The sequence below is a fragment of the Hyla sarda genome, chromosome 1, assembly GCF_029499605.1.
Source record: "Hyla sarda isolate aHylSar1 chromosome 1, aHylSar1.hap1, whole genome shotgun sequence".
NCBI classification, from domain to species: Eukaryota; Metazoa; Chordata; class Amphibia; order Anura; family Hylidae; genus Hyla; species Hyla sarda.
Window position 1 is genome coordinate 345,082,722 of NC_079189.1, and position 27,329 is coordinate 345,110,050.

At 40.1% G+C, this 27,329-nt stretch overlaps 2 protein-coding genes and 1 pseudogene across 15 annotated transcripts in view; 2 read left to right on the forward strand and 1 right to left on the reverse strand.

Moving 5' to 3' along the window:
* Positions 1–27,329, reverse strand: part of LINGO2 (leucine rich repeat and Ig domain containing 2) — a 1,627,476-nt gene that overhangs the window by 209,293 nt on the left and 1,390,854 nt on the right. Inside the window, exon 1 of one of the 14 annotated variants that reach the window (XM_056521059.1) lies at positions 17,493–17,510. The exons of the other annotated variants lie outside the window; for them this stretch is intronic. The gene's annotated coding sequence lies outside the window, so the exon portion shown is untranslated. Of the gene's footprint in view, positions 1–17,492; positions 17,511–27,329 lie in introns of those variants that run through there. 14 annotated transcript variants of the gene reach the window in all.
* On the forward strand, positions 1,508–6,211 carry LOC130273771 (uncharacterized). The gene is made up of 2 exons (XM_056521082.1): positions 1,508–2,529; positions 4,935–6,211. The coding sequence occupies exon 1, from the start codon at positions 1,709–1,711 to the stop codon at positions 2,510–2,512; it is 804 nt and encodes a 267-aa protein (XP_056377057.1). The 5' UTR covers positions 1,508–1,708; the 3' UTR covers positions 2,513–2,529; positions 4,935–6,211.
* On the forward strand, positions 7,360–9,370 carry LOC130361526 (thioredoxin domain-containing protein 2-like; annotated as a pseudogene).

Consider the following 27,329-nt stretch of genomic DNA (forward strand, 5'->3'; position numbering starts at 1 on the left):
AATTTAATCCGTCTGAAAAAATCCTGTAAATCACACTCTAGTTCAAACCAATTAACAGGAGATATAGGACAAAACGACAACCCTTTAGCTAATAAAGCCAATTCGCCATCAGAGAGTACATGGGAAGATATATTTACCACAGTCTGAGTATCATTCAGGTCTTTCTCTTGCTGTCCTGGAATAGGGCAGGTGTTAATTTCCCTTGTTTCTGTCTTCTGGTTCTTCCTTGACCGATGTCTTTTTCGACCACCTCTTCTGGTGGGTTTCTTGTAAGGTTCACAGATGGACCCTCTCCTAAAAAATCTTTGGAAGGAGCAGGATTCTGGGTATCTTTCTGGGTATCTTCCAAAAATTTCTATTTTTTCCATTTCTGTTTTTATATTTTTTCATTTTTTTATATTGTTTTGCATATTTTTTATTTATTCATTTTTATTATTTTTTTATTATTTATCTTTTGTTCTTTTTATTTGGAAGTAAATTAGGCAGTATGCCTAGGGTTCAGCGCTGCTGGATAAGCGGGCGCCCTTGAATATAGCCCAGGTGGGGTGAATCCAGTGGGGTGAGGGCTTGACGGTCCTGAACACAGGCGTCCCCCCTTTGATGGATGACTCCTCGGCCCTATTAGGGGTTAAGTCAGTTATCTATCCCTGGCCCAACAAGGTGTAACCCTACTAAGATTCTATAAAAACAGTGAAAACACTATTGTAAAAAAGAAACAAAAAAGAAACAATGCTTTATGGATTATATATTTTTATTTATTTTTTTATTCATTTTTTATTTTCATTATCATTTTTTCTTTTTATTAATTGTTCTTTCATGCTTTTTGCTCTTAATTTTCTTCTATTCTGTTATGCGCTGTGTAACCCCCTTGTTTTGGCATCTGAATCCACGGTCCTGTTTGTGCCTTCTTCTTTGCTGATACCTGTGTTCTTGTTTCCTTCATTTCTATACATGCACATCTCGCGGTCTGGATTGTCGCTTGCGATCGTGCTCCGGCTGCCTCTGTATACTGCCTCGCAGATAGCGGTGGCCGTTGCCGTGGTAGCGGATCACGTGAGCGTGTGAGTCACATGACCGCGAGTGTGTATGCGGAAGTACTCACAGTCTGTCTGCGCAGACGCAGTAGCTAGGAGCCCACGCTCGCGGCGCCATTGTAGGAGCAGGTGGATGTTTCCTCCGTACCATGCAGTATGTACTATTTTATGATGTTCATTATGTACACAGGTGTTTATGATTGCATGATTATATGCAATCATATCTTGATATGTATTTTCAAGCTGTATTTTAACTTTTTGTATATTTTTATGCACTGTATGCACTATAGCACTTCATTTACACTGATGCACTATGTGCTATATAATTATATAATGCACTGTTTATATTTTCATATTATATTTATTTGATTGGCACTTTATGAATTGCTTTGCACTAATTAATTGTTTGGGGCATAAAAGCCCTGTGGTGTTTGTATATCACTATGCTTGAAAATGGCTCCAGGAGGAGTTGAAACGTTGTAATGCTGACATGAGATATTAAATCACCCATTTTTTTTGAGAGTGCTGCGCCTGTTTTTGGTTTTTGTCTATGGAGGACCTTGATCAAGTCTTTTTTTGGACGCTGGCACCACCATTGTTTGCTGGATTGGATAAGTAGTGCTGCATTATTTTGGGACTTTATGTGAAGATTTGTTTGCTGGCACACTGATATTATGGAGAATTTGAATAGAAATACTAACTCTCATGTCTCTTCATATGCTGAGGAGGAAGTTGACAGGATTTTGGGAGGTCTTAAAGGGGACGCCACCTTTTTAGCTACACCTACTATCATTGATGTTAAAAGAAGTTTTGAGTATGAGTCTAAGCGGTTTATTAATATGGAACTACATCTTACCACTTTGGGAGAATATTATAAGAACAAACGTATCCCTAGAGGAATGAGGTCACGGCTGCGACCTACAGTATACACAGAAAGTGCAGAGTTTAAGAAGAGGTTTGAGGAAATTTCGGATAGATATGCTTTTGATATTATTCTTTTGAATTTGGATCATCTTCAGAATGAGTTAATTGGTGTACAAACAAGAGTCACTGAATTGGAACAGAGTTTGGCTAAAATGTTGTCGGGAGAGGAATACTCCACATATATGGAGGGTAACAAGAAAATCATGGATAAATTTAAAAGTGAAGTAATGGATGTAAAGAAAAGGAAATGGTATCGTGATCAGATGGACTATACTAAAGGCAGAGTCTATACATGGAATCAACAGTGGTCCAATAATACGGACAGTCAGTTTTTTTCTCCCCGTCGGGGTAAATCTAATAAATCTTTTTCTAGGAATGTTACAAATAATCCTGCTCCTTCCAAAGATTTTTTAGGAGAGGGTCCATCTGTGAACCTTACAAGAAACCCACCAGAAGAGGTGGTCGAAAAAGACATCGGTCAAGGAAGAACCAGAAGACAGAAACAAGGGAAATTAACACCTGCCCTATTCCAGGACAGCAAGAGAAAGACCTGAATGATACTCAGACTGTGGTAAATATATCTTCCCATGTACTCTCTGATGGCGAATTGGCTTTATTAGCTAAAGGGTTGTCGTTTTGTCCTATATCTCCTGTTAATTGGTTTGAACTAGAGTGTGATTTACAGGATTTTTTCAGACGGATTAAATTAAAAATTTGGTTTAATGATGTAAGAAGTAGTGGGGAGACAATGCATGGAGAACAGATAGCTGGTGGTTTGCTACAACTTAAGAAGTTTGATTTATATAACAAAAGTTTTTTTAACCCAGCACTTGTTTCCCATCCATTGGAGACATTTATTACACTAGTACGGAATGATATGGAGTTATTGAAAGAAAAAATTTTACAAACTGGTAATGTGCAGCACAATCTCTCCTTAAAGGAGAAAGAAGCCATTGATCTGCTCGTCCATAACCACGGCCTCACCATTAAACCCGCTGACAAAGGGGGTGGGGTCGTGGTTATGGACCTAGCAGATTACAAGAAAGAGGTATATCGACAATTATTAGATGTACGGACCTATAGGGTATTAGAGTTTGATCCTAAAAAAGTTATACTGGGGAAACTTACGTCTATTGTAGAACAAGCATTTGTGGAAGGCATCATTGATGAGAGTCTTAGAGAATTTCTTGTAGTTAAGAATCCGGTTACACCTGTCATTTATGTTCTCCCCAAAATACACAAATCTCTGGTCAATCCACCAGGCCGCCCTATAGTTTCTGGGCGCAATTCACTCCTCAGTAATGCTTCCATTTTTCTCGACAGGGTTCTTAGACCTTTTGTTTTTAGGACTCAGTCCTATATACAAGACACTACTGATTTTTTAAATAAGATCCAAGATGTACAGACTCGAGAAGACACCATTTTGGTGTCATTTGATATCACGAGTCTATACACCTCGATTAGTCATGAACGAGGTTTAATGGCAATTTCTAGAGTATTAGCGACATCCGAATTCCCCATAGCGGCCCGACAGTTCATGTTAGATTTATTAGAACTTATACTTACCAATAATTACTTTATGTTTGAAGAAAAATTTTATCTACAATTAGTCGGGACCGCTATGGGGACGAATGTCGCGCCTATGTATGCCAATTTGTATGTCGCCACAATGGAGGAGGATGTCATCTACCCGTCCCACCATGCCAGACATTGTCTGGCATGGTGGCGATATATTGATGACATCTTCCTCCTGTGGAATGGTTCTATGGAGGAACTAAATCGATTCCACCAATTTCTAAATTCTATTGACCCCAACATTGAATTTACTATGACTTCCTCCCTAGAGGGCATCAGTTTTCTTGATGTCTGGGTGGGCAAAAAGAATGGACAGATTTCTACATCCCTGTACACTAAACCAACAGACAAAAATACGCTATTGCATTTCAAGAGCTGTCACCCTAGACGGATGATTGAATCACTCCCGTACAGTCAGTTACTTAGAGCAAAACGTATCGTAAGTGACGAATTAATTCTGGACTCTACTTTGGACACCATCTCTTCCAATTTTTTGGAGAGAGGGTATCCAAAAGATATAGTTGATAGACAGCGAAATAAATTACAGATTCTTGACAGACAATCTACTTTGACGAAAGTTAGTAAGACACAAAAAACAAAAAGAATTCCTTTCACATCAGTGTATAATAACCATAGTGGCAAAATTGCGGGTGTTATTAATAAACACTGGACCATATTACAAAAAAGTTTCAAGGGAATTGAGGAGTTTTCCACATTTCCCTTGATGTCTTATAAAAGATCAAGAAATTTGAGGGACAAACTGGTAAAATCTACTATTGACCCACCCCAAACCCTTAGACAGACTGTACTCAGTATACGAAATTTTGGTTCTTTTCCATGTTTAACATGTGTGGATTGTAAATTCATGATAAAGGGATCTAGCTTTAAACATCCAGAGACCAGGGTGGAATACCCTCTTAAATTTTATCTCACGTGTGATTCAACCTGGGTAATTTATATTCTGACTTGCCCATGTAATTTGGTCTACGTGGGGCAAACTACCTTGAATTTGAAAACTAGAATTAATAACCATAGGTTTAGCATACGTAAACGTCGGTTAGATCTCCCGGTGTCCAAGCACTTTACTGAGCTTGGCCACTTGGAGAAGGACCTACGTTTTATGGCAATTGATCATATACCACATCCTGTGAGAGGGGGTGATAGATTAGCTATTTTGAAACGACGTGAATTATGGTGGATACATAAACTTAAAACATTACGTCCCTATGGCCTTAATGCGGATTTCAATATTATGTAGAAAACTTACAAACAGAGGTGGCTTATAAATAGCCCCTGAATTCCATTTATCCATCGTTATACTTACCTCCTCTATGCATATGTAATGTGATATACAAATATAATGTCACGATTCTAACAATGTTTTTTTATTTTTATTTTTAGATTTCTTCAACCGCCGGAGGAGACATCACCTACTCCAACATATGTGAACTATGATAAATTTCTACAATATCTTTAAATTATAAATTTTGTATCATTACTATTGTATGAATTAAATAAAGTTACACAGATTGAGCACTGTTGTGGTACTGATTGGACCGTGGTTGGTGGATTCCATCATGTGGAGTATATATGCGCATAGTACATCTTTCTGGGTATCTTCCAAAAATTTCTATTTTTTCCATTTCTGTTTTTATATTTTTTCATTTTTTTATATTGTTTTGCATATTTTTTATTTATTCATTTTTATTATTTTTTTATTATTTATCTTTTGTTCTTTTTATTTGGAAGTAAATTAGGCAGTATGCCTAGGGTTCAGCGCTGCTGGATAAGCGGGCGCCCTTGAATATAGCCCAGGTGGGGTGAATCCAGTGGGGTGAGGGCTTGACGGTCCTGAACACAGGCGTCCCCCCTTTGATGGATGACTCCTCGGCCCTATTAGGGGTTAAGTCAGTTATCTATCCCTGGCCCAACAAGGTGTAACCCTACTAAGATTCTATAAAAACAGTGAAAACACTATTGTAAAAAAGAAACAAAAAAGAAACAATGCTTTATGGATTATATATTTTTATTTATTTTTTTATTCATTTTTTATTTTCATTATCATTTTTTCTTTTTATTAATTGTTCTTTCATGCTTTTTGCTCTTAATTTTCTTCTATTCTGTTATGCGCTGTGTAACCCCCTTGTTTTGGCATCTGAATCCACGGTCCTGTTTGTGCCTTCTTCTTTGCTGATACCTGTGTTCTTGTTTCCTTCATTTCTATACATGCACATCTCGCGGTCTGGATTGTCGCTTGCGATCGTGCTCCGGCTGCCTCTGTATACTGCCTCGCAGATAGCGGTGGCCGTTGCCGTGGTAGCGGATCACGTGAGCGTGTGAGTCACATGACCGCGAGTGTGTATGCGGAAGTACTCACAGTCTGTCTGCGCAGACGCAGTAGCTAGGAGCCCACGCTCGCGGCGCCATTGTAGGAGCAGGTGGATGTTTCCTCCGTACCATGCAGTATGTACTATTTTATGATGTTCATTATGTACACAGGTGTTTATGATTGCATGATTATATGCAATCATATCTTGATATGTATTTTCAAGCTGTATTTTAACTTTTTGTATATTTTTATGCACTGTATGCACTATAGCACTTCATTTACACTGATGCACTATGTGCTATATAATTATATAATGCACTGTTTATATTTTCATATTATATTTATTTGATTGGCACTTTATGAATTGCTTTGCACTAATTAATTGTTTGGGGCATAAAAGCCCTGTGGTGTTTGTATATCACTATGCTTGAAAATGGCTCCAGGAGGAGTTGAAACGTTGTAATGCTGACATGAGATATTAAATCACCCATTTTTTTTGAGAGTGCTGCGCCTGTTTTTGGTTTTTGTCTATGGAGGACCTTGATCAAGTCTTTTTTTGGACGCTGGCACCACCATTGTTTGCTGGATTGGATAAGTAGTGCTGCATTATTTTGGGACTTTATATATATATATATACACACACATAAATAAATAAATAAATATAATTCAAATATGGAATCAGGCGATAGGAACTTAGTAAAAAACAAAGAAACTCTATAATGTAGTATATAATAGTATACTGTCATGAAATATCGTATTGTATTGCAAATACTGCATTTTGTAGCTGCACTGTACCTTGCAGGTTATTACTACTCATTAAAGAGAATCTCTACTTAATTGTATTTATAGAAAAAATCTGATTAATATTGCAGACTGAAATGAAGAATAGAAGGGGATTACTGCTACCAAACTTAGTTCTCCCCCATGTCTGCTCTAAGTATAATGCTAGGCTAAAAAGCTGGCTCGTGTGAGACAGACTGCCTCATAATGAAGGCTTTATTCAGACGATCATATTACAGGGGATGAATATTTAGAACCGAAAATGAGATTGGATGCCAGGAGAAAGCAAGGTATTACCTTTGGGAAAGGTTTACTTGCATTTAATGTACCTGCTGGGATTCAATCCCATCTTGGGCACTAAATGTACACAAGCCGTAATCTCGCCATCTGAATAAAACAGTAACAGCCTTTTAAATAGGGCAGTGCTGCACTAGTCTATTTAAGGTCATTCAGGTCTGCAGATCAAGGCTGAATTGGCATTCTGAACAATCCCTCCAAAAATCACAGACGTGAAACATTTTAATAGACATATTAGAAACCATGATCATAAAGATCATATAGTAAAGGATATGCATATAGCCTACAGTACTGAAGAGAATACATCAGCATTTACCTGAAGCTACAGTATAAGTTAAAGAGGGCCTGTGGTCATTTCTAAAATTGCTATGTAGTGGGATCTATAGATTCCTCTAGGGGATGTTCACAAATCTTGGAACAATGGTGGGTGGATCGACAAAAGGCATGGATGGCATGGGTGGATCGACAAAGTACAGTGATCCCTCAACTTACAATGGCCTCAACATACAATAGTTTCAACATAAAATGGTCTTTTCTGGACAACTGTAAGTTGAAACCATGAAACCAGACTCAACATACAATGTTACGGACAGTCCAGATCTCTGAAACGTGTCAATGGCTGGAAGAACCGATCAATCAGAATGTGCATTTTACTGGTAAAACCCCTGTATTACTGAAGTGTATGCACTGACTGATGTCTGGTAGCGCCCCCTACAGTACAGGGAGGTATTACATGTTCTGTACTCTTTACCTGTACCAGGGTTAGCTGCTCCTTTGGACACCAGGTGAGGGCGACTCCATGTTACTTTTTTAGGAAATTTCATTTACTGTACAGGACACGGAATGAGCTGTCCTCTGCATAGACCAGTGTTTCCCAAGCAGGGAACACCCAGCTGTTGCAAAACTACAACTCCCAGAATGCCAGGACAGCCTTTGGCTGTTCGGGCATGCTGTGAGTTGTAATTTTGCAACAGCTGGAGGCTCCCTGCTTTGGAAACACTGATATAGACAGTGATTTACAGCTCACAGCAGCTCTTTCTTACTTTTATATGGAAGAACTTGCTTTATCTATATTTGTTATCTACTTATCTTTCTTTAATTATCCCTTTTTTCTATTTTTGGATGACATTTTGGTGCCTTTAGAACAAAATACCAGGTTTCCATAGAGTTCTGGTCTCAACATATAATGGTTTCAACATACAATGGTCGTCCCAGAACCAATTAATATTGTAACTTGAGGCACCACTGTATGTGATCAACCTAATTTCCCAAAACACAAGGAATCTTTCAAAACCACACTTACATTGTGTTTTTAGAAATGGCCACAGGCCCTCATAATTATTGGCACAATATTCTGTACAAACTTCTGCAGCTAAAAAATCACAGGCACATCCTTTTGTTTTGGACATTAAAACACTTGAAAAACTGTTTTTTTTCTAGATGTCTGGCAACCCAGAACAAAAAGGTCAGTACACAAACCCCAGAGGACAGTACACAAACCCAAGAGGACAGTACACAATCCCCAGAGGACAGTACACAAACCGCAGAGGGCAGTACACAAACCCCAGAGGGCAGTACACAAACCCCAGAGGACAGTACACAAACCCCAGAGGACAGTACACAAACCCCAGAGGACAGTACACAAACCCCAGAGGACAGTACACAAACCCCAGAGGACAGTACACAAACCCCAGAGGACAGTACACAAACCCCAGAGGGGAGTACACAAACCCCAGAGGGGAGTACACAAACCCCAGAGGACAGTACACAAACCCGAGAGGACAGTACACAAACCCCAGAGGGGAGTACACAAACCCCAGAGGGGAGTACACAAACCCCAGAGGACAGTACACAAACCCCAGAGGAGAGTACACAAACCCCAGAGGGGAGTACACAAACCACAGAGGACAGTACACAAACCACAGAGGACAGTACACAAACCCCAGAGGACAGTACACAAACCCCAGAGGGCAGTACACAAACCCCAGAGGGCAGTACACAAACCCCAGAGGGCAGTACACAAACCCTATAGGGCAGTACACAAACCCCAGAGGACAGTACACAAACCCCAGAGGACAGTACACAAACCCCATAGGGCAGTACACAAACTCCAGAGGGCAGTACACGAACCCCAGAGGGGAGTACACAAACCCCAGAGGGGAGTACACAAACCCCAGAGGACAGTACACAAACCCCAGAGGAGAGTACACAAACCCCAGAGGGGAGTACACAAACCACAGAGGACAGTACACAAACCACAGAGGACAGTACACAAACCCCAGAGGACAGTACACAAACCCCAGAGGGCAGTACACAAACCCCAGAGGGCAGTACACAAACCCCAGAGGGCAGTACACAAACCCTATAGGGCAGTACACAAACCCCAGAGGACAGTACACAAACCCCAGAGGACAGTACACAAACCCCATAGGGCAGTACACAAACTCCAGAGGGCAGTACACGAACCCCATAGGGCAGTACACGAACCCCATAGGGCAGTACACAAACCCCAGAGGGCAATACACAAACCCCAGAGGACAGTGCACAAACCCCAGAGGGGAGTACACAAACCCCATAGGGCAGTACACAAACTCCAGAGGGCAGTACACAAACCCCATAGGGCAGTACACAAACCCCAGAGGGCAGTACACAAACCCCATAGGGCAGTACACAAACCCCAGTTTTCTGCTTTACTCCCTTTTTTTATCAGATTAATAAAAAAAATACAAATAGACAAAGAACTTTTTTAAAGTGCACCTACTACGTGTTGTCCTATTACAAGCCAGCATAGGATAGACTGCTAAATGTAGTAAAATATAGCCTAATATTATGTGCCGCTTTATTAAAAGGGAACCTGTCTTCACTTTCATGTGTCCAAAACAACGAGTCATCAGGGCAGTATCAGTGTTTTTGCCTGCCATGCTAGATCTCGTCCGATACCCAGGTCTATGGCTGGTGGGGAGGGGAAAAGACCCCAAGTACCACCAATGACTTGTCAGTAAGACACTGATGACAGATTCCTGGCTTGTCCTATTCCTAAATATATGTTCATACAGGAATCAAGGTTGTGAGGTAACACATGTAAGACAGGTACCTCAGATGCTAGTCTAGCTAGCCAGGTCCACATATGGTAGCAATGCTATTGATTTTACCAGTGAAAATTGCACATTATTGAAGCCAATGAGATTTTACAAATGTCATAGACATAGGGCGGCCATGTTCCTCACAGAAATATGAGCATGCTAAATTTTTGTTTTTTTAAACACACCAAAATCTGTAACACATGCAGATTCCTTTGCAGATTTACTACGCTTTCGATGAGTAATCTACACTACTATTATCATTTATCAGCGACATCCTTTCACAGGGCATAACATGCCAACAGGTACTTTTTTAGGATGTTAGAGAGACCTATCCTGGAGTAAAAATTATCCGTGGTGTCATAAAATGAATCATTTGTGAGTATAGATTTTTATATTATGGTGTATTAAAAGTTACATAGTAATAACTGTAATATGGGCGAACTTTGTATCTTCCAATGTCTAATATAACCAAAGCAAAACATTATTGACTCATATTATTGATCATACAAAAAATTACAGGTTTTTGTGCCATCCACATAATCTTCCATTGACTCATAATATTTACTGTGCTGTTCTGTATACTCTATAATTCTGGGAAGATAATATTTTATTCATACAAAAATAAAAGAGAAAAGTATGGTAGATAACATAACCATACCACAACCCCCATTAAAGAAGAACTTTGGGATATATATATATATATATTTTTTGCTTATATATCGGAACATAAAGTATTAATAATAATAATCATAATGTAGAGACTCTAGTGTATTGCTTTTGTGTACCTTTTTTAGTTGATGTGACATGCATGGGTTGTTTGCCATCCATACTCATATTTCCCCTTTCATATTGTTTCCTAATGCAGCCTAGCATTGCAGAAAGGGCGGAGTCTCATTACTGCACTCACTCACCTAAGTGCAGTAAAGCTTACACTATAGAGTCTCATACAGTATGTGAAAAAGCTGTAGTCTGTCTCCTTGCAATGGGTTGCGAATGGTAAGCACAGAAGAGCTTTGTCAGCCATTAGAGCAGTGGATAGGTGACACAATCTGATTGCAATGTGCATTCTAGCCTTATTTTTACAAAAGAGTGTAATAAGAGTGTGCCCGCTGGCCAGTAGTCTATTTAGCTTTATTATAATGGCTACTCCTTTTGTGGAGTGGGGTGTCCAGTTTGTTTGTTCTGTGTCCCAGTGTGAACAGTGTCCTATGTTACCTGATCAGTTCTTCCATTCATCCCCTGCATTTCTTGGATACTGCTGTTTACCTGTTCCATACCTAGTCTTGTTCATTTTATCATGTCTGCGGTTTATCTGGATTCTGGTTTGTGAATACACTATATTCTGCCCTGTTAGTATTTGTATCCTGTCTGGTTTATCTGTTCTGGTTTTTGTAATCCCATTCTGTTTCTGGCCTGTGACTGACATGTATATTATTTGCTTTTATGCCATTGCACTGTAGCGCAGGGAGGGACCATCTCTAAGTTGTCAATTCACTGTTTAGGGTGTATGGGCAAGTAGGCAGAGAGAGTCTCACTAGGGACAGCTTAGGGCTTACTCTCCCTGTCCACCCAGTCCGTCATGACAACATACGAATCTGATAGGTAATGATGTAATCGAGTAGATCACTGAAATTCAGTAACAAATAAGAAACCAATCTCCTGTATATACATTAAAGCATCTAATTTTCTGGATGTCAGCATTGGTGATCACATGACCCAGCTGTAGTAATGAAATGTATGGATACAGCTAAGCAGGGATGAAATAGAGGGCACTGCAGGAACAGTGGTGGTTAGTATTATATGGAAAAAAATTGGATTGCTTTCATATTTTGTGAAATAAAAGGTAAGTAAATAGCTTACTTTATGAATGGTGCATTTTTACTCCAGCTTCAAATAAAATAAATTATGTGTCTAACTTGCTAGAAAATTTCCAGTACCATAATTCATTTAGCTTGAGTTTTCAGTAAACATAAAGCTAACAGAAAAAATGATGTCCCCCGAGTAAGTTCAATTAATTTTAGTGTGTTTACTGTTAAAGTGTGAGGGCAGCGTGTGAAAACTCTGTGTTGGGCTTGAATGAAAACATGATAATTGAGGGCCTTATGGGAACTTGTACCCTTGACTTCTGCTTTAACTTATATTTGCTCTGAGACTTTTCTACAGGACTCAATAATAGAGGTGATGATTCCAGATACAGCAAGAGGGCTGTAGAATGCCAGATTTTTATCCCTTTTAACCACGTGCATACAGACAATAATTACATTTCTAGGAAGTTGCTAGTGTAAGTCATAGAGTACTGGGAACAGCTGGGAATAACACACAAGTGGATGGTCAACCCATAACCTCCACATAACTGCATATTAAAGGCTTTAAATCCTGAGTAGGCTGTTGGAAAAGATTACTTAATCAATGATGAGAGTTAAACACATGGTGTTGGAACTATATCAATCACAATGGCAATGTTCATATAGCAAAAGCAAGGTTAATGAAGGTATTGGATTTCTAACATGGATCCTTGTTGTACTTAGTGTGTTAATTGTTCAAGACTATGTAATAGATGACCAGTCACCAATCCAAAGAGGTGCAGTTAGAGAATGTAATCTTGGTGATTTCAATGCAATCCACTCTACCACACAATGACTATATGTACCACCTCACACATAGATATAGTGTATGGAAAAGTTGACTAACTTTATGCTGTATATGCATTGCTTTACTATCCTGCATAAAACACAAATAGATTGTATCACTATTTTAAGCTTTAACTGTAGCTTTTCTGGTTGACATTGGAAGCAATTTATTTCAAGGCTTGGACACCCTACCTTTCCAGAATGCAAGCCCTGTGCAAATATTGAGCCAGGTAGAAATGCTGGGTGATTTAAGGTCTGAATCCTTAATTATTATAAATTTTGCAATGGACTTTAACTCAATGGCCCTGTTTACTCTTGTAAACACGACTGCTTTTCTCGGGGTGTGCGCAAACCCGACAAACCCAAAAAAAGCTGATCAGAAACTTTCCCAACTTGTAAATCTGGGAATCCCCATGGTAAATAGAGATAAATCCTGAAAGTCTTAAACAACATTTCCCACTAGTAAAAACCCAACACTCATAGTAAATGAGGACCATATTATTTCTTAAGTGAACATATGCCTAAAATGAAATGGTTGGCCAGTCTCACACAAATACTGCCTTTTCATTAAATTAATGTCCATTAATCCTTTTGTTTTAGTTTAGTTAGGGTAGAGCCACACGTGCTGTATTTTGCTGAGTATTTGCTGCTGCATATTTTTCTGTCCATTGAAGTCAATGGGTAGCAAAATCAGCTGCAGAAAATACTCAGTAAAATATGTGTGACCCTACCCTTAAGGACTATAATTTCTTGGGGAACCAATTCAACACAATATCATGACAGGCTATCAGAACACACAAAAGGCTTCCTTTATACAGCAATTACTGGGTGTCCACACATACACTAACAAAGTGCACACACCTAGTGACACAATCTTACACCAGACATTTCTAAATGTACTGAGTCCAGAGATAGGGTTAGACACATCTATAACTTACTGCATGATTCATCTGCCCTTTGTATAGCTTCCTATCAGCAGATGTAAGCACTAAAACTATTAAATGGTTAGACTAGAGGTGCACAACCTGCGACCTGGGGGCCATATATGGCTTACGATGCCATTCTGTATCTGGTGGTTGCTCACATGTACTATAGTTTCCATATCAGAAGGAAGAGTAATGGCACACAGTAGAAGCTACTAATGGCCCACTATATAGCCATATGTCTTGGCTCCTGTTTAGAACTCCAGAATGGAGTTTATGAGGTGAAGCAGCTCTTTCGATCTAGTTTATGAAATTCTAAAAATGCCAGACAATTTCTGCAACTCTCATATTTTACAGTGCAGAAAGACCTTAACACATAATCACCTCTTCTCTGAAGTCCTAAATGAGGGGAAAGGACCACATATATCCTAAAAAGTGAAACCTATGAAACCTACTGTTGATAAACTATAAATGTTAATACGTCATAGATAGATATAGTGTCTACCCACTTATATGATAAAGTCTCCCAAGTAAATCAATAGAATGTAGGAAGGGGGGGGGGTGAATTAAAACTTAACTTTTAACTTATATGCTGTTAAGAAACATATATCTAGTGCACAATGTGCTCATAGGGGATAAAGATAATGATCCTCTGATCCAAAAAGACAAAGGAATAGACACACAGTTAATATACATAATATACTGTCAGATATCCGCCTTATGTTCATCTAGTCTGACCATTCACAGTCACCACCTAGATTATACAGGCCCTATATCATTTGGAACATACACAATGCCCTGTCCTACGCGTTCCGGTACACTCGTGCAAGTGACCTCATCAGGGGCTCTCCGTAATATGTGTCCAGCAATCAAGGGGACAATATATCCATATAGCTTATTCCAATATATACACATTAGAAATGATGCCTATGCAGGGGGGATGCAGATACAGTTACATCCCCACTTCTAATGCAGACAGTATTGGTAAAATGCGCCACAAGTTAATATATTGTCATAGTCATGTGGCACTGCTCGTTTCAGTATTGAATCCGGTGATTTGATTCAGATGTCCTGATAGATTCTTGATGCGTGCGCCTGCAGTTGCGGGAAGCCGTGCCTTACTGCCGGCTACTAGCGCACATGTGCGCTAGTAGCCGGCAGTAGCGCACGGCTCCCCGCACATTGTGCACTAGATATATATTTCTTAATAGCATATAAATTAAAGTTAAGTTTTAATTCACCCCCCCACCTATATTCTAAACTATAAATGTTGTAGATGAGACATTGTTGCATTTGGGTGTCATCCAATCTGACAATGTGGTTCCCAGTGCACAAAAAAAGGTTGTATACCCCTTGTTTATACATGCAAATCCATACAATTCTGCATTATTGCATTTTTGGCTGGAGACATAGGGATGTGCTTGCATGTTAGTAGGCTGAAGATTGCTATAGAAATAACAAATCTAAACATTCATTTAATTTTATTTTGCAGTTACATATTTTCCCATTGATTTCACAGGATAACAAATATAGGTACAAGAATATCCACTGGAAGTTAAAAAACGGAAAATGAAAAGTACACTAAATAATGAGGCCCTTAGAGCAAACCTAATGATAAGTCAACATAATCCTTGTACGGCGGATATTTCACGGATATATCTTTCTTGTGCAGGATATAGTATGTTGTACAGGAAATAAATTGGTACCATTATCCCTTAATGAACATATGGGGAGATTTGTCAAAACATGTACAGAAAAGTTGACTATTTGCTCATAACAACTATTAGATTGCGTCTTTAATTTTAATTTTTTTTTTCTAAAAAACGAAAGAAGCTATCTGATTGGTTGCCATGGGCAACTGGTCAACTTTACCTATGTTCAGGTTTTGATAAATCTCCTCCATAGTCTTTACATTACACTTATATAAATCCTTTGACTGACCTATTAAAGGGGAACTTCGATGAAGAACTTTTTTTAAACATCATCTACCAGCCAGATTATGTTTAAAAAAAGTTTCCTTGGTGCCCCAGTATCTCTGCTTCCATCCTCCGCTACGTTCCTCTTCTTCTGGTTGCTGGTGGCTGATGCTTCCCACTGCGGCTCAGCTAATCGTTGTCTGCAGCGATGTCCTGCCTTGGCCAGTGATAAGCTGAGCAGCAGTATCATGTATTGATCCTTGGCACTGGTATTCTTCCTGGTGCAGGGGCTCAATATGTCCCACTGCAGCAAAGCCTATCACAGACCGAGGAGGGGCAGCACTGTGGCTGGCCTGTGCGACAGTATGAAGTGTTGACCGCTGACAACCATGAAAACGACTGCACTGAAGAATGGGAGCAGTGACACCAGGGCACCCAGGGATCGCCAGCAGGTAACTCCAGGTTTTTGTTTTAAATGGCAGCAGCCTGAGGATAATGTTGTAAAAAAAAGTTTTACGCAAGATAACCCTTTTAAGGCTGGATTTACCAAGTTGTAGGCGTACATCAGCATCCTTTCAAAAAGGCATGCTCATTTATAAAGAAGTATACTGGCAGAGGCCCATTCAGTTTCATGGTCCGAACATGCTCCACCAGTGAGTACATTTAAGCCATTTTCCTCACATGTGTTTGTTTTGCAGGACTCAGACTACACTATATGTGGGAAAAGACTTAAAATGTAAACACTTGTTGACTGTGTTCGGATCATTAAACTGAATGGGCTGCTAACAGGTCCCTGTTGTATACTTTAACTAAAAGAAAAGGGTAGGTCCCAAATATTTTCCTGCACTCAAAATCAAAAAGGCTGCTTATTATAAGCAAATAAAAGCATCATACATACGGATAACAAAAGGACATCAGGACAGGACATGAAAGGGCTCCTAGCAGTGAACTTGTTTGAAGATCCTACATATTAGTAAGTACAATATAAAGCCTCCAAGAGGATGGTGCATTGATTAAGTGCAGCAATGTAGTAAGACAGTTTAGGAAAATCAATGTCCACATGAAGTATGCATGGTGTCTAAGACATCATAAAAAGTAAACACCTTGTTAAAATGTTTGCTTGTAAGTCTAATTCACATGTTATTTTAGAACTAACAGCATAGCCATAACATAGCCTTCAAAATCAGGATAACTATGGTAAGTGACATCACTTCTCCAAATTTTGAAGACTATACTTACTATAAAAGGGGTATACTCCAGGTAGATAGGGGCAATGATGGTTTGTGGTCTACTAAAAAAATATACATCAGAAGGTAGCCCTTTTAATTTTTCCATTGGGGAATGCTAAAAACATCAGATAAATTACAATGAGGAGAAATATTTTCAGAAGGACTTAAGTTAAAGTAACAAAGTACTCTATATGCATGTCCTTTGAGCTAATGTAATTAGGCAAGTAAATATAGAGGGTTATCCTTAGCTCCAGGGATAGAGCCAATGCCTGCCGTTAAGAACCCACAGGATGGGTGTCTAGGTTAGTAAGATGATATCAATCATGTCTTTGCAATTGGCAAAGATAGAGTATGATTCATAAAAAAGTGTGTTAAAGCTTTCCAGATTCTTAAACAGTGACCTTGCAATGTCCATTGACAGCTGGAGGGTAAAAACTAAATTGGTCACACTGCTGAACTATGATAGCTGAATAACTATTGAAATATTGGATAAAATGGGTAAGAATTCTCCTTGAGGAGACACCATTACTGGTGTGTGGAGCTTCAAAGTCCATTAGCATCCCACTAGGCATTCTGGGAAGAGGGAATATGCAAAGCAGCTCAATCACATTACTATTTCAGGCAGCTTTCCCCAATGTTCAGTGAATTCTACCTAAAAAGTTAGTGTGATTGAGCTATTTGCATATTGCAAGAAATATTGACTCAAATAGTTAAAGGGGTTGTCAACAGTTGTGGAAAATTGTGAAAAAAAGAAGAAAAACACGTTATTTACCCCATAAATTTCCTGTCGTCTTGGCACTTTCAATGTTCTGGTGGTCCTTGCTGATCCTGCAGTGATGACGTGACATAATACAATCTTTGGCCTCAGTTGTTTGTACAGTACAGAATCAATAAAATGATGTCATTGTTGTGTGTGCATGATGTCATCACTGTAGAACTGATGGGTCAGCTGAGGAATTCCAAACATTGCCAGCTCTTAGTTTATTCACCTATACCTATGTAAAATATCAATATCAAATGCTCCATTTTTAACATTTAGTGAGCTATTTTTTTTTCTACCTTATCGATGCTTTTTGGGTAAATACTTCAGAAATAAATCTTTCCAAAAACATATGAGTTCACATTTTAAAATAAACAGTGTGGACAACAAAGATATGAATAGAATACATGAATCCCAGCTATGGCAATCTACATATGCATGGAACAAGGAGATAGGGAGTATTTCATTACTGAATGACGCACTGTAGTTCAGAGATAATTTCACTTTTAGAATACATAATATATTCATTTCAGAACTATTATTTTGTAATTATGCGCATGTTTTAAGACACCAGAGAGAAAAAAATTATTTATTTTATATTTTCTGGGATCATAAACAGGACGGTTAATCATTCCATAAGTAATAAGAAATTAAGTATAATATATACTCACTGGAAATCGTCCAGAATGCACATGCTGTCTTACAGGTTGGCTTGCCACGACCATGAATAAGAGTACCAAATTCTAGGACTTTAGCACTGCAACCTAAAAGGGGTACCCTGCCCCTAGACATCTTATAAGATGTCTGATTGCCGGGGTCTGGCCGCAAACTTGGCTGCTGCACCTCAGACATCTGGTGCACGGAGCGATCTGGCAATACAGGGCGGAAGCTCATGACATCATGGCCACGCCCCTTAATGCAAGTCTATGGGAGGGGGTGTGACATCACAAGTGGGGCATGGCCATGATGTCACGAGCCTCCGGCACTGCACCCAATGCTTTAAATGAACACAGGGTGAAGCAGGGAGATGGCTGGGGTTGCCAGCAGTGGGACCCCCGCTAACAGACATCTTATCCCCTATACTTTGAATAGGGGATAAGATGTCTAGGAGCGGAGTACCCTTTAAGTGGTTTTATACAGTACATTATTTTTTTAATATATCCTATCATTCAGAACATTTTAGGGTCTCTTTTTTACACTGATGCTGGGGTCCATGGGGGAGATTTATCAAAACCTGTCCAGAGGAAAAGTTGCCCAGTTGCCCATAGCACCCAATCAGGTCGCTTCTTTCATTTTTAACAAGGCCTCTGAAAAATGAAAGAAGCTGATTGGTTGCCATGGGCAACTGGGCAACTTTTCCTCTGGACAGATTTTGATAAATCTCCCCCCATGTCGTCTATCAGAAGCAGCAGTATAGTATGCACTGCAGTTCTTACAATCAAAAACTCTGGACCCCTGCAGAAACCAGACTAAAAAAAATTATATTATATAAAAAAAAAAAAAAAAAAATTATAAAAAAAATAATAAATAAATAGGATCTGTAAAGATTTGTTAGGGAAACTTTGAATAGACAGCAGGCCATTCAGAATAGAAGCCATGATTGTAAAGTAAATAAAGCTATGTTCACACACTAATATGATCTGAATAAAACTTATGTGTTTTAACTAATCTCCATGCTGGAGTTGCAGTCCTGGGATTTTTTCCTACATGGAGTCTTCACTATATGTTTACACACTGTAAAAGCAGATGTATTTTGAACAAAAACATGGCCGTAAAATCTAATAGAAAAACCATCAGTTTTTATTTGGAAAATTGTGTGGTATATATAAAAGTCTATGGAAAAGCTGCTATCAATGCACACATTGTTGAAAAAATATATATATTTGTGCCCGTAAGTGAAAAAATAATGCTTGAAATAACATAATTCATAATACAGTAATAATTATTTTAAGAATGTGAAATTAAGGACATTTTTTTTCAATTTTTAAAATGTATTTTTTCTTTTTTTTTATAGAAAAATGGATGCATTTTTATTAGCTTTTAAACCTCTGTTTACTCTAGGCTTCGGAGTCCATTGGGCAGTCCTAATCAGTAACTCACAGTTTTCCCTGTCTGAGATAGCTATGAGTAAGAACGCCCGCTAGACTCCTAAGCCCATAACCAGCAGAGATCCAAATGAACAAAATGCAAAACTATATATCAATTTGCTCAGCACTTCCTGCTCTATAATATGCTGCCTGAAGATCAATGTGACCGGTTCACTTTAACCAAACATTTTACATTCCAAAATCTACTGGATACCCTGGGCTTGAACTTTAAAAAAAGAAAATCCGGACTTAACTCCCGTCATTCTCCTGGTGCCATCAGTATCACTGTCCTGCCCTTTGGTGTGGACTTCTTCCTGGTTGCTGGGGGTTGGCTTGAAAGACTGCAGCTCAGCTAATTGCTGGCCACAGCAGCGTACCATCTTGGTCAATAATTGGTTAAGCAGCAGTGTGACATATTGAGCACCAATAAGATGACCAAGGCCAGGGATCCATTCATTGCACTGCCACACTGCCTATTACTGCCTAATGTGCGACATCACTGCAACTGGTGATCACCTGAGTCACAGCCTGACGAGTTGACTTCCGGCAACCAGGAAGAAGATCACAGCAGAGGACAGGGCAGCGATACTAGAGGCTCCAAGGCCTGGCCTAAAAAAATAAAAAATAAATACATTTTGTGTAACTCCCCTTTTTGAAATCCTTTCATAGGAAGGGAACATGGCCTCACTGTGCATGCCTCAGCCTTCCCCTGTCTGCTGTCAACATCTGCCCACTTACATCTCCCATAGCATTAGCAAAACTACAACTCCCAGCATGCCTTGACAGTGAGAACATGCTGGGGGTTGTATTTTTACTAATGCTAGGAAGCTAAAGGTTTTAGACTGCATTGTTAGTATACAGTAATCCCCAGCCCATGACTCCCCAACTCTTGCAAAACTAAAACCCCCAGAATGTCCTCACTGTTAGGACATGCTGAAAGCTGTAGTTATGCTGATGTTAGGGGAGATGCGGGCAAAGGAAGATGTGAGCCGGGAGGTGGAAGACTTGAGCCAGGCTGTGAAACATGTGAGGAGTGTCGTGTACTGCCGGGAGCTCTGCAACTGCCAACATCAGCTATTTTCCTCCAGTGTGCGTTGCTCATCACACCTCCGCCATGCCGCTCACATCTATGGCCATACACTACATTATTTCGGTATCCAGAGTGAGGCTTCTGCAGCTGAGGGGCTAGGCTTAGGTGGCCAAGGGGCTAGTAGGCTTATAGTCATATTAACTGCCTCCCATGCTGTGCGGACAGTGAGGGGTGGGGTTTTATGGAGGAATGGGGGTTGTCTCATGCAGCCTTGTCCATGAGTCATCTCTGGGACAAATGCTGCTGGGGGACTCTCTTGGGTCCCAGCACAAGTGGCTGTCCAGTGGTTGAGGACTGATTTGGACAGCCTGGCAGCATAGAGTGTTGGATCCACTGACGTTCTTTAGATATCAAATTATGTGTATAGTGTAAAATAAGAACAATATATTTTCTTTAAATTCATTTTGTTATTGTTCTATGTATGTACTTTTATATGTAACTGTGCCTTCAAAATTGTGAGCAACAAACCCCCATGTGACCATGTGAGCCAATGAGGCCCCAATAGTCCCCTCTGTATAGTGAGGTACAGGGGAGGAGTTAGTTGAGTCTAGTGCTGGACATTGTTCAGTCTAATTCCATCCAGACTCCTGAGCAACAGCTAATCTCAGGTGTGCTGTGTTGTGTGTCCTAAGCAAAGGCCTACTTCAGTTTACTCCTGTTCATCCTACAAGTGTCACTTGCAGGTGGACTATATGCCCCTGTAAAAGCCTTTACAGTGCCTTGAAAGGACACTATCTATCAGCACCACAAATTCTACGATTCTGTCCAGTGAAATGCACCACAAGTCTCAGAACAGCAACAAGGCTAGCAAAGGGTACACGACACTCTCACACTAAGGCCAGCTGCTTGTGTTATACCAACTTCACAAGCTCAGTAAAGGCTGTTATCCATAACTTGACATCGGTGTGTTTATTTGCTCATCGTGTCTGGCCCAGGAAGACTGCTTCCCACCTTCAGACCATGGTTGGGATAAACGGTACCCTGGTGTCACGAAGTGATCAAGGTACGTCCTACTAACACCCAGTGGCCACCACAACTTCTTGGTGTTCCACTAGGTATGAGGACCCCTAGTGGTGGGATTTTCAGAAGCCATTTCTTTATTAAACATTATTATTTATTTTATTTTTATTGGAACATGTATGAGAAAAACTCTTCAATTTTAATCATTAAAAAGATATAAAAAGTTTTTTGATCTGGCAGTACCTATTTAAACCAGCTGACCTTATGTGATAAAGTAAGGGCATGGCTGTATAGGACTTTGGACCCTGATTCTGTATAAACCTCTCATTACTGAATTGACTCCTCAAGATATCAGATTTAAACATGTATGAAAATTAGATTTTAAAGTCCACTGGTCATTCTCTCAGCTGCTAAATTAGGCTGCTTTCACACTATGAGCATTCATCCGTCATTAAATGTCCATTTTCTCTGTAAAAATGGACGTTTAATAGCGGATGAAATAAAGTGTTCTAACGGCTGAATAAATATTCATCCGTTACCCTTATCCCTCATGTATGGCCAACACCTCTGCCTACAGACTCCCACAGCCGGGACTACTACTGCTCCCATTATGGAACAGACTTGTTTCCATGATGGGAGTAAAAATTCCCTAGCTGCAGGAGTCTGCAGACAGCTGGGGAGGCTACATTAGTGCTTGTACTACTACCCCCATTATGGAACAGACTCTGTTCCATGATGGGGGTTGTAGTACATAGGCTGAGGGATTGATCGCACCGGGTTTCACTTCTGAGACCCGATGCAATCAAAAGTTATTAAGCAGGGGAGCAGGCGGCATGCTCCGCAACCCTGCGATGTATCAGTGTGTTTTAACTTCCATTTTTGAATCCCCCGCGAGAAGCTCTGAATGGCCGATCAGCACTCTCAGCGAGAGATTGAAAAATTAACTTTGAGAGTAGCAGGGGCCAAAGAGCACTGTGGGGGGCAAGATATATAGCGCTGCAGAGGGGGGGGGCAGACATATAGCCTATATATCTAGCCCCCCAGCAGCGCATTAGATATGACCCCTGCCTGCGCATTAAATATTTACCCGCTGGCACATTAAATATATAACCCCCGCCAGCGCATTAAATATATACCCCCACAGCGCATGTACATGTGCCCTCGCAGCTCTTCTATATACATATGCCCCTGCCGCCGTATGAATGAAAAGTATTTCTATTAGCAGCGCATAGTGTCGGCTCCCGGCACTATGCGCTGCTAATAGAAATACCTTTCATTCATATGGCAGCAGGGGTATATGTATGTAGAAGCACTGGGGGGGGGGGCAGATAACCCTATATGTCTGCCCCCCACAGCTCTCCTATATACACATGCCCCTGCCGCCGTATGAATGAAAAGTATTTCTATTAGCAGCGCATAGTGCCGCGAGCCGACACTATGCGCTGCTAATAGAAATACTTTTCATTCATACGGCGGCAGTGGCATGTGTATAGAGAAGAGCTGTGGGGGGCAGACAAATAGGGTTATCTGCCCCCCCCCCCCCCCCAGTGCTTCTACATACATATACCTCTGCTGCCATATGAATGAAAGATATTTCTATTAGCAGCGCATAGTGCCGGGAGCCGACACTATGCGCTGCTAATAGAAATACTTTTCATTCATACGGCGGCAGGGGCATATGTATATAGAAGAGCTGCAAGGGCACATATACATGCGCTGTGGGGGTATATATTTAATGCACCAGCGGGTAAATATTTCATGCGCAGGCGGGGGTCATATCTAATGCGCTGCTGGGGGCCTAAATATATAGGCTATATGTCTGCCCCCCCCCCTCTGCAGCGCTATGTATCTTGTCCCCCACAGTGCTCTTTGGCCCCTTCTACTCTCAAAGTTCATTTTTCAATCTCTCGCTGAGAGCCCTGATCGGCCATTCAGGGCTTCCCGCGGGGGATTCAAAAATGGAAGGTAAAACACACTGATACATCGCAGGGTTGCGGACCATGCCGCCCGCTCCCCTGCTTAATAACTTTTGATCGCATCGGGTTTCAGAAGTAAAACCCGGTGCTATCAATCACTCAGCCCCTGTACTACAACCACATCATGGAACAGACTCTGTTCCATGATGGGGGTTGTAGTACAAACACTAATCTAGCCTCCTCAGCTGTCTGCAGACTCCCGCAGCCATGGAATTACTACTCCCATCATGGAAACAAGTCTGTTCCATGATGGGAGTAGTAGTCCACCCTCAGCACTGCAGGAGACTGCTGATGTCACCTCTTCTGAGCATGCTCAGAAGTAATAACGAATATAATAAACTGTGTGCAAACGGATGACATAAAGGCTCATCCGTCAGCCATAGACTTCAATGTTAAAAATAACTGCCATTAATTTACCCGTTTCTTGTGACGGAAGAAAAATTAGTGCATGTGCCGTTATTTCTTCCGTCACAACTAACGGTTGTTAATTATGACGGACTATAATGGGTCATAAAGGATAATCAAAAAATCCCATAGACTTTAATGGGATTCTTTAACGGCCGTTTACCAGGGCTTTTCTAACGGACGTTTGTAACGGATAAATTTTTATTGTGTGAAAGCAGCCTTATAGGGAAGAAGCAAAAGTTACAGTACTCAGGGGTTAGAGGAGGTGACTAAAAGCAGAAGGGGCTGAACTGTGCTGGGCTCTAGCAGCCAAGGGGAACATGTAACAAGCTCCTAAGCCTTATTTACATGTATTTTTCAGTTGACTCTTGAAAGGTATAAAAGGATTCAAGGTCAAAATACCTATACAGCCATGCCCTTACTTTATACCCTAACAACTTTAACGTCTGATTTAATTAGCATTTTATGCTGACCACTGATACTAGATAAACATCTATGTACATGTCTACCAAGGATGGAGCAGGTTCCATTTTACCGTTCCTACAGAAATATATATTACCACATGTTTCTGGAAGTCACTTGCGTACCTCTCTCCATACAGTATTAGCCACTTTACCTTTCTTACAGAAATATACCTTTTTGGCTAGGCTGATCATGATAAAGGAGATACCCGTTGACTATGACTATGTTCACATCTTCACTTTTTATGGCAAATATAGCACAGCGTGCAGTGATATTTTCCTTGTTAAAGCATCAGAAATCAGAATTTACAACTATTATAAGTTAATGGTATCCCTTCGGACATTATTGCGATCCATCCTCAGACAGTTTTGCAGATACTATAGACCACCTTTAGAAACAGAGCCTAACATTTATCAGACCGCTGGGCAATAAGGTGCTGTAAAGAAGTTATACTATACTGCAATGTAAAAAGCAACATAAACTCATGGTGCCATCAATCAACATAAGCTCCTCAGCAATAATACCTAGAACTAATCCAATTTGGTGTTAATGAAGCATTAATAAATTGCATTATATGTTTTAATGCCAAGCTAGCACAGTGCGATCAAAGAGATTTTCAGGGTAATACTGTTTGGCCGCTGTACTGTGTTTTATGTCAGTGCGTGTAGGTAACATGCACAACATCCATCTCCCTACCTCCCTTCTCCTTATTATGTTCTCTCACTGACAAAGATAAATTGCATTAAGGCTTCATGACATACTTTTTTTTTGCAGTGAAAGCTTAAAGCACCAACAATCTGAAGAGACATATAAACAAGTAATTATTTTATTTGAGCATAGTAATAGATAGTGAGCATTCTACCAAGGATATCAAATTTTGAGAAAATGAAGCCTTATTTTACCTTAAAGATATGAATTTATCATGGGAGGGGGGGGGGGCATATTCTGAAGTACTTAGTCATTATTCATCTTTCAGTGCGGTAGGATAAAATACAGCAGACTGGAATGAATTTCAACTACAACGCACAATATGGTTAGCATTCCCCCCCCGAATAAATCTAGGACACATAAGACCGGCATATGTATATCCCCCTATTTCTCTGTATAGGAGTCAATGAGGTTCAGTGCAGGGGCTGAATGAGAATCTATAGACTGAGAGATTACATTTAGTTCAGCAGAGAATAATCTCCATAAACTGGCTCATCATTGCCCATGTTTTCTAAATGGGACTAAAGACTGCCCATGGGTACTCTCAACCAACATGCCTTGGGCAATGCCCGATTCTCTAAAAACCTATTGAAGAGTAACCCTCTCAGCAAGAAGCAATTTTAATGTGTTCAAGATAAGGGTATGATTGATGACTAGGGGTTGTCTTGTTGTTGAATTCTTTCTTGTATGAATACTGTTGATTGTAAATTGCATTCACTATATTGCACCTTAAAAAGCAGTCATTCAGTACATCAGGAATCTCTAACCACGATCAGAATCTCTCCAGAGTAGTATCTATGTGTACAGGGTTAAAGAAAGCTCCGGAGCTCCACAGCAGTGATTACAGAGGGGCCGGCGCGCACTCACTACACAAATTAGCTTTCTGGAAGAAAAATACATTGAAGTGTGTTTGTGAAGGCTGTATCCAGGAGCTCGGTGACATCAGATCCATTTTTATGTCAGCATGTGTGTGTAGCTTCAAATTAAGCCAGGAAGACGCTGGCACTTGCTGAAAGAGAAGCAATGGTCTCCTATAAACATCCATGGGTTGTGGCAAATGCTATCTTAACCCCTACATGGTTTTCAGGCAAGAAATACACACACATGAAATGTTCTCTTAGTAAATAAGCAGACCAGCTCAAAGCATCAAGGCAGTGTACAACATGTCATCCAGTGTTCATCATAGCAAAAAAACATGAAAATAATTATAGGCAAAAAATAAATAAAAATAGGCCACTTCAGGCTCCCACGTCAGACATTCTTAGGAGCTCTCATAGTATTAAACAGCACTAGCTTTGAAATAAATGGTGCTCAAATTGACTGGATGGAACCATTTTCCTTTAGGTGCTCTGACAGCTGTTTTGTCTGAATGAAATACAAGTAGGAGTGGAAAAGAGAACAGAGGAAATACAAGGAAGGATGAAAGAAAATCAAAGGGCGAGGGCAAGAAGCAAGAAAAAGGTGAGAGAATAGGGGACTGAGAAACACATAACATAGATCGATATGTGGACAAGAGATTTATAGCTCGGAATGTTATGAATGGATGAATTCATAGATGGATAGATAGATAGATGTATAGTGTGATCTATTTGAGGTGAAAAATCTTCTACTCTGTAGCTAGCATGAACTGTACATATCCTACCCTAGAGACATTCGGAAAATGCATCCCTGACAGCTGAGACATTGTTGGTGAATGGATAGATTCAGACTCACAACCCAACCCCGTGCAATCTGAAGTCTCCTCTTATCATAGCTCTCAGTGAGAGGAGAACACTCCAGAAGAGGAATCTTGTTCTGCGAAATGACTGTAGAGTATAGAACAACAAGTTATAGCACCTGGAATTGTTATTTGGAAGCATACTATTGAATTCACCAACATCTTGTAGAAACAGAGAGAAAATGTGGGGCAGAAAATATACAACAAGTAATCAATCATTTATAGACATATGGCTGTCATAGAGAAGTATCCCTCTGCTCCCATCTAACTTTAATAGTCAGAATAGTGATATGTTTGCCATGTGCCCCTTCCACTCTGGAGGATTCCATAGGTTAATGAGTTCTATGATTTGCATGTATATGTCCTCTGTAGTACTCCTGCTTCCTTACAGCAGTCATTGCAGAGGCCTTCCATAACTTTCCTACACAGAATCAGCTAACTTTG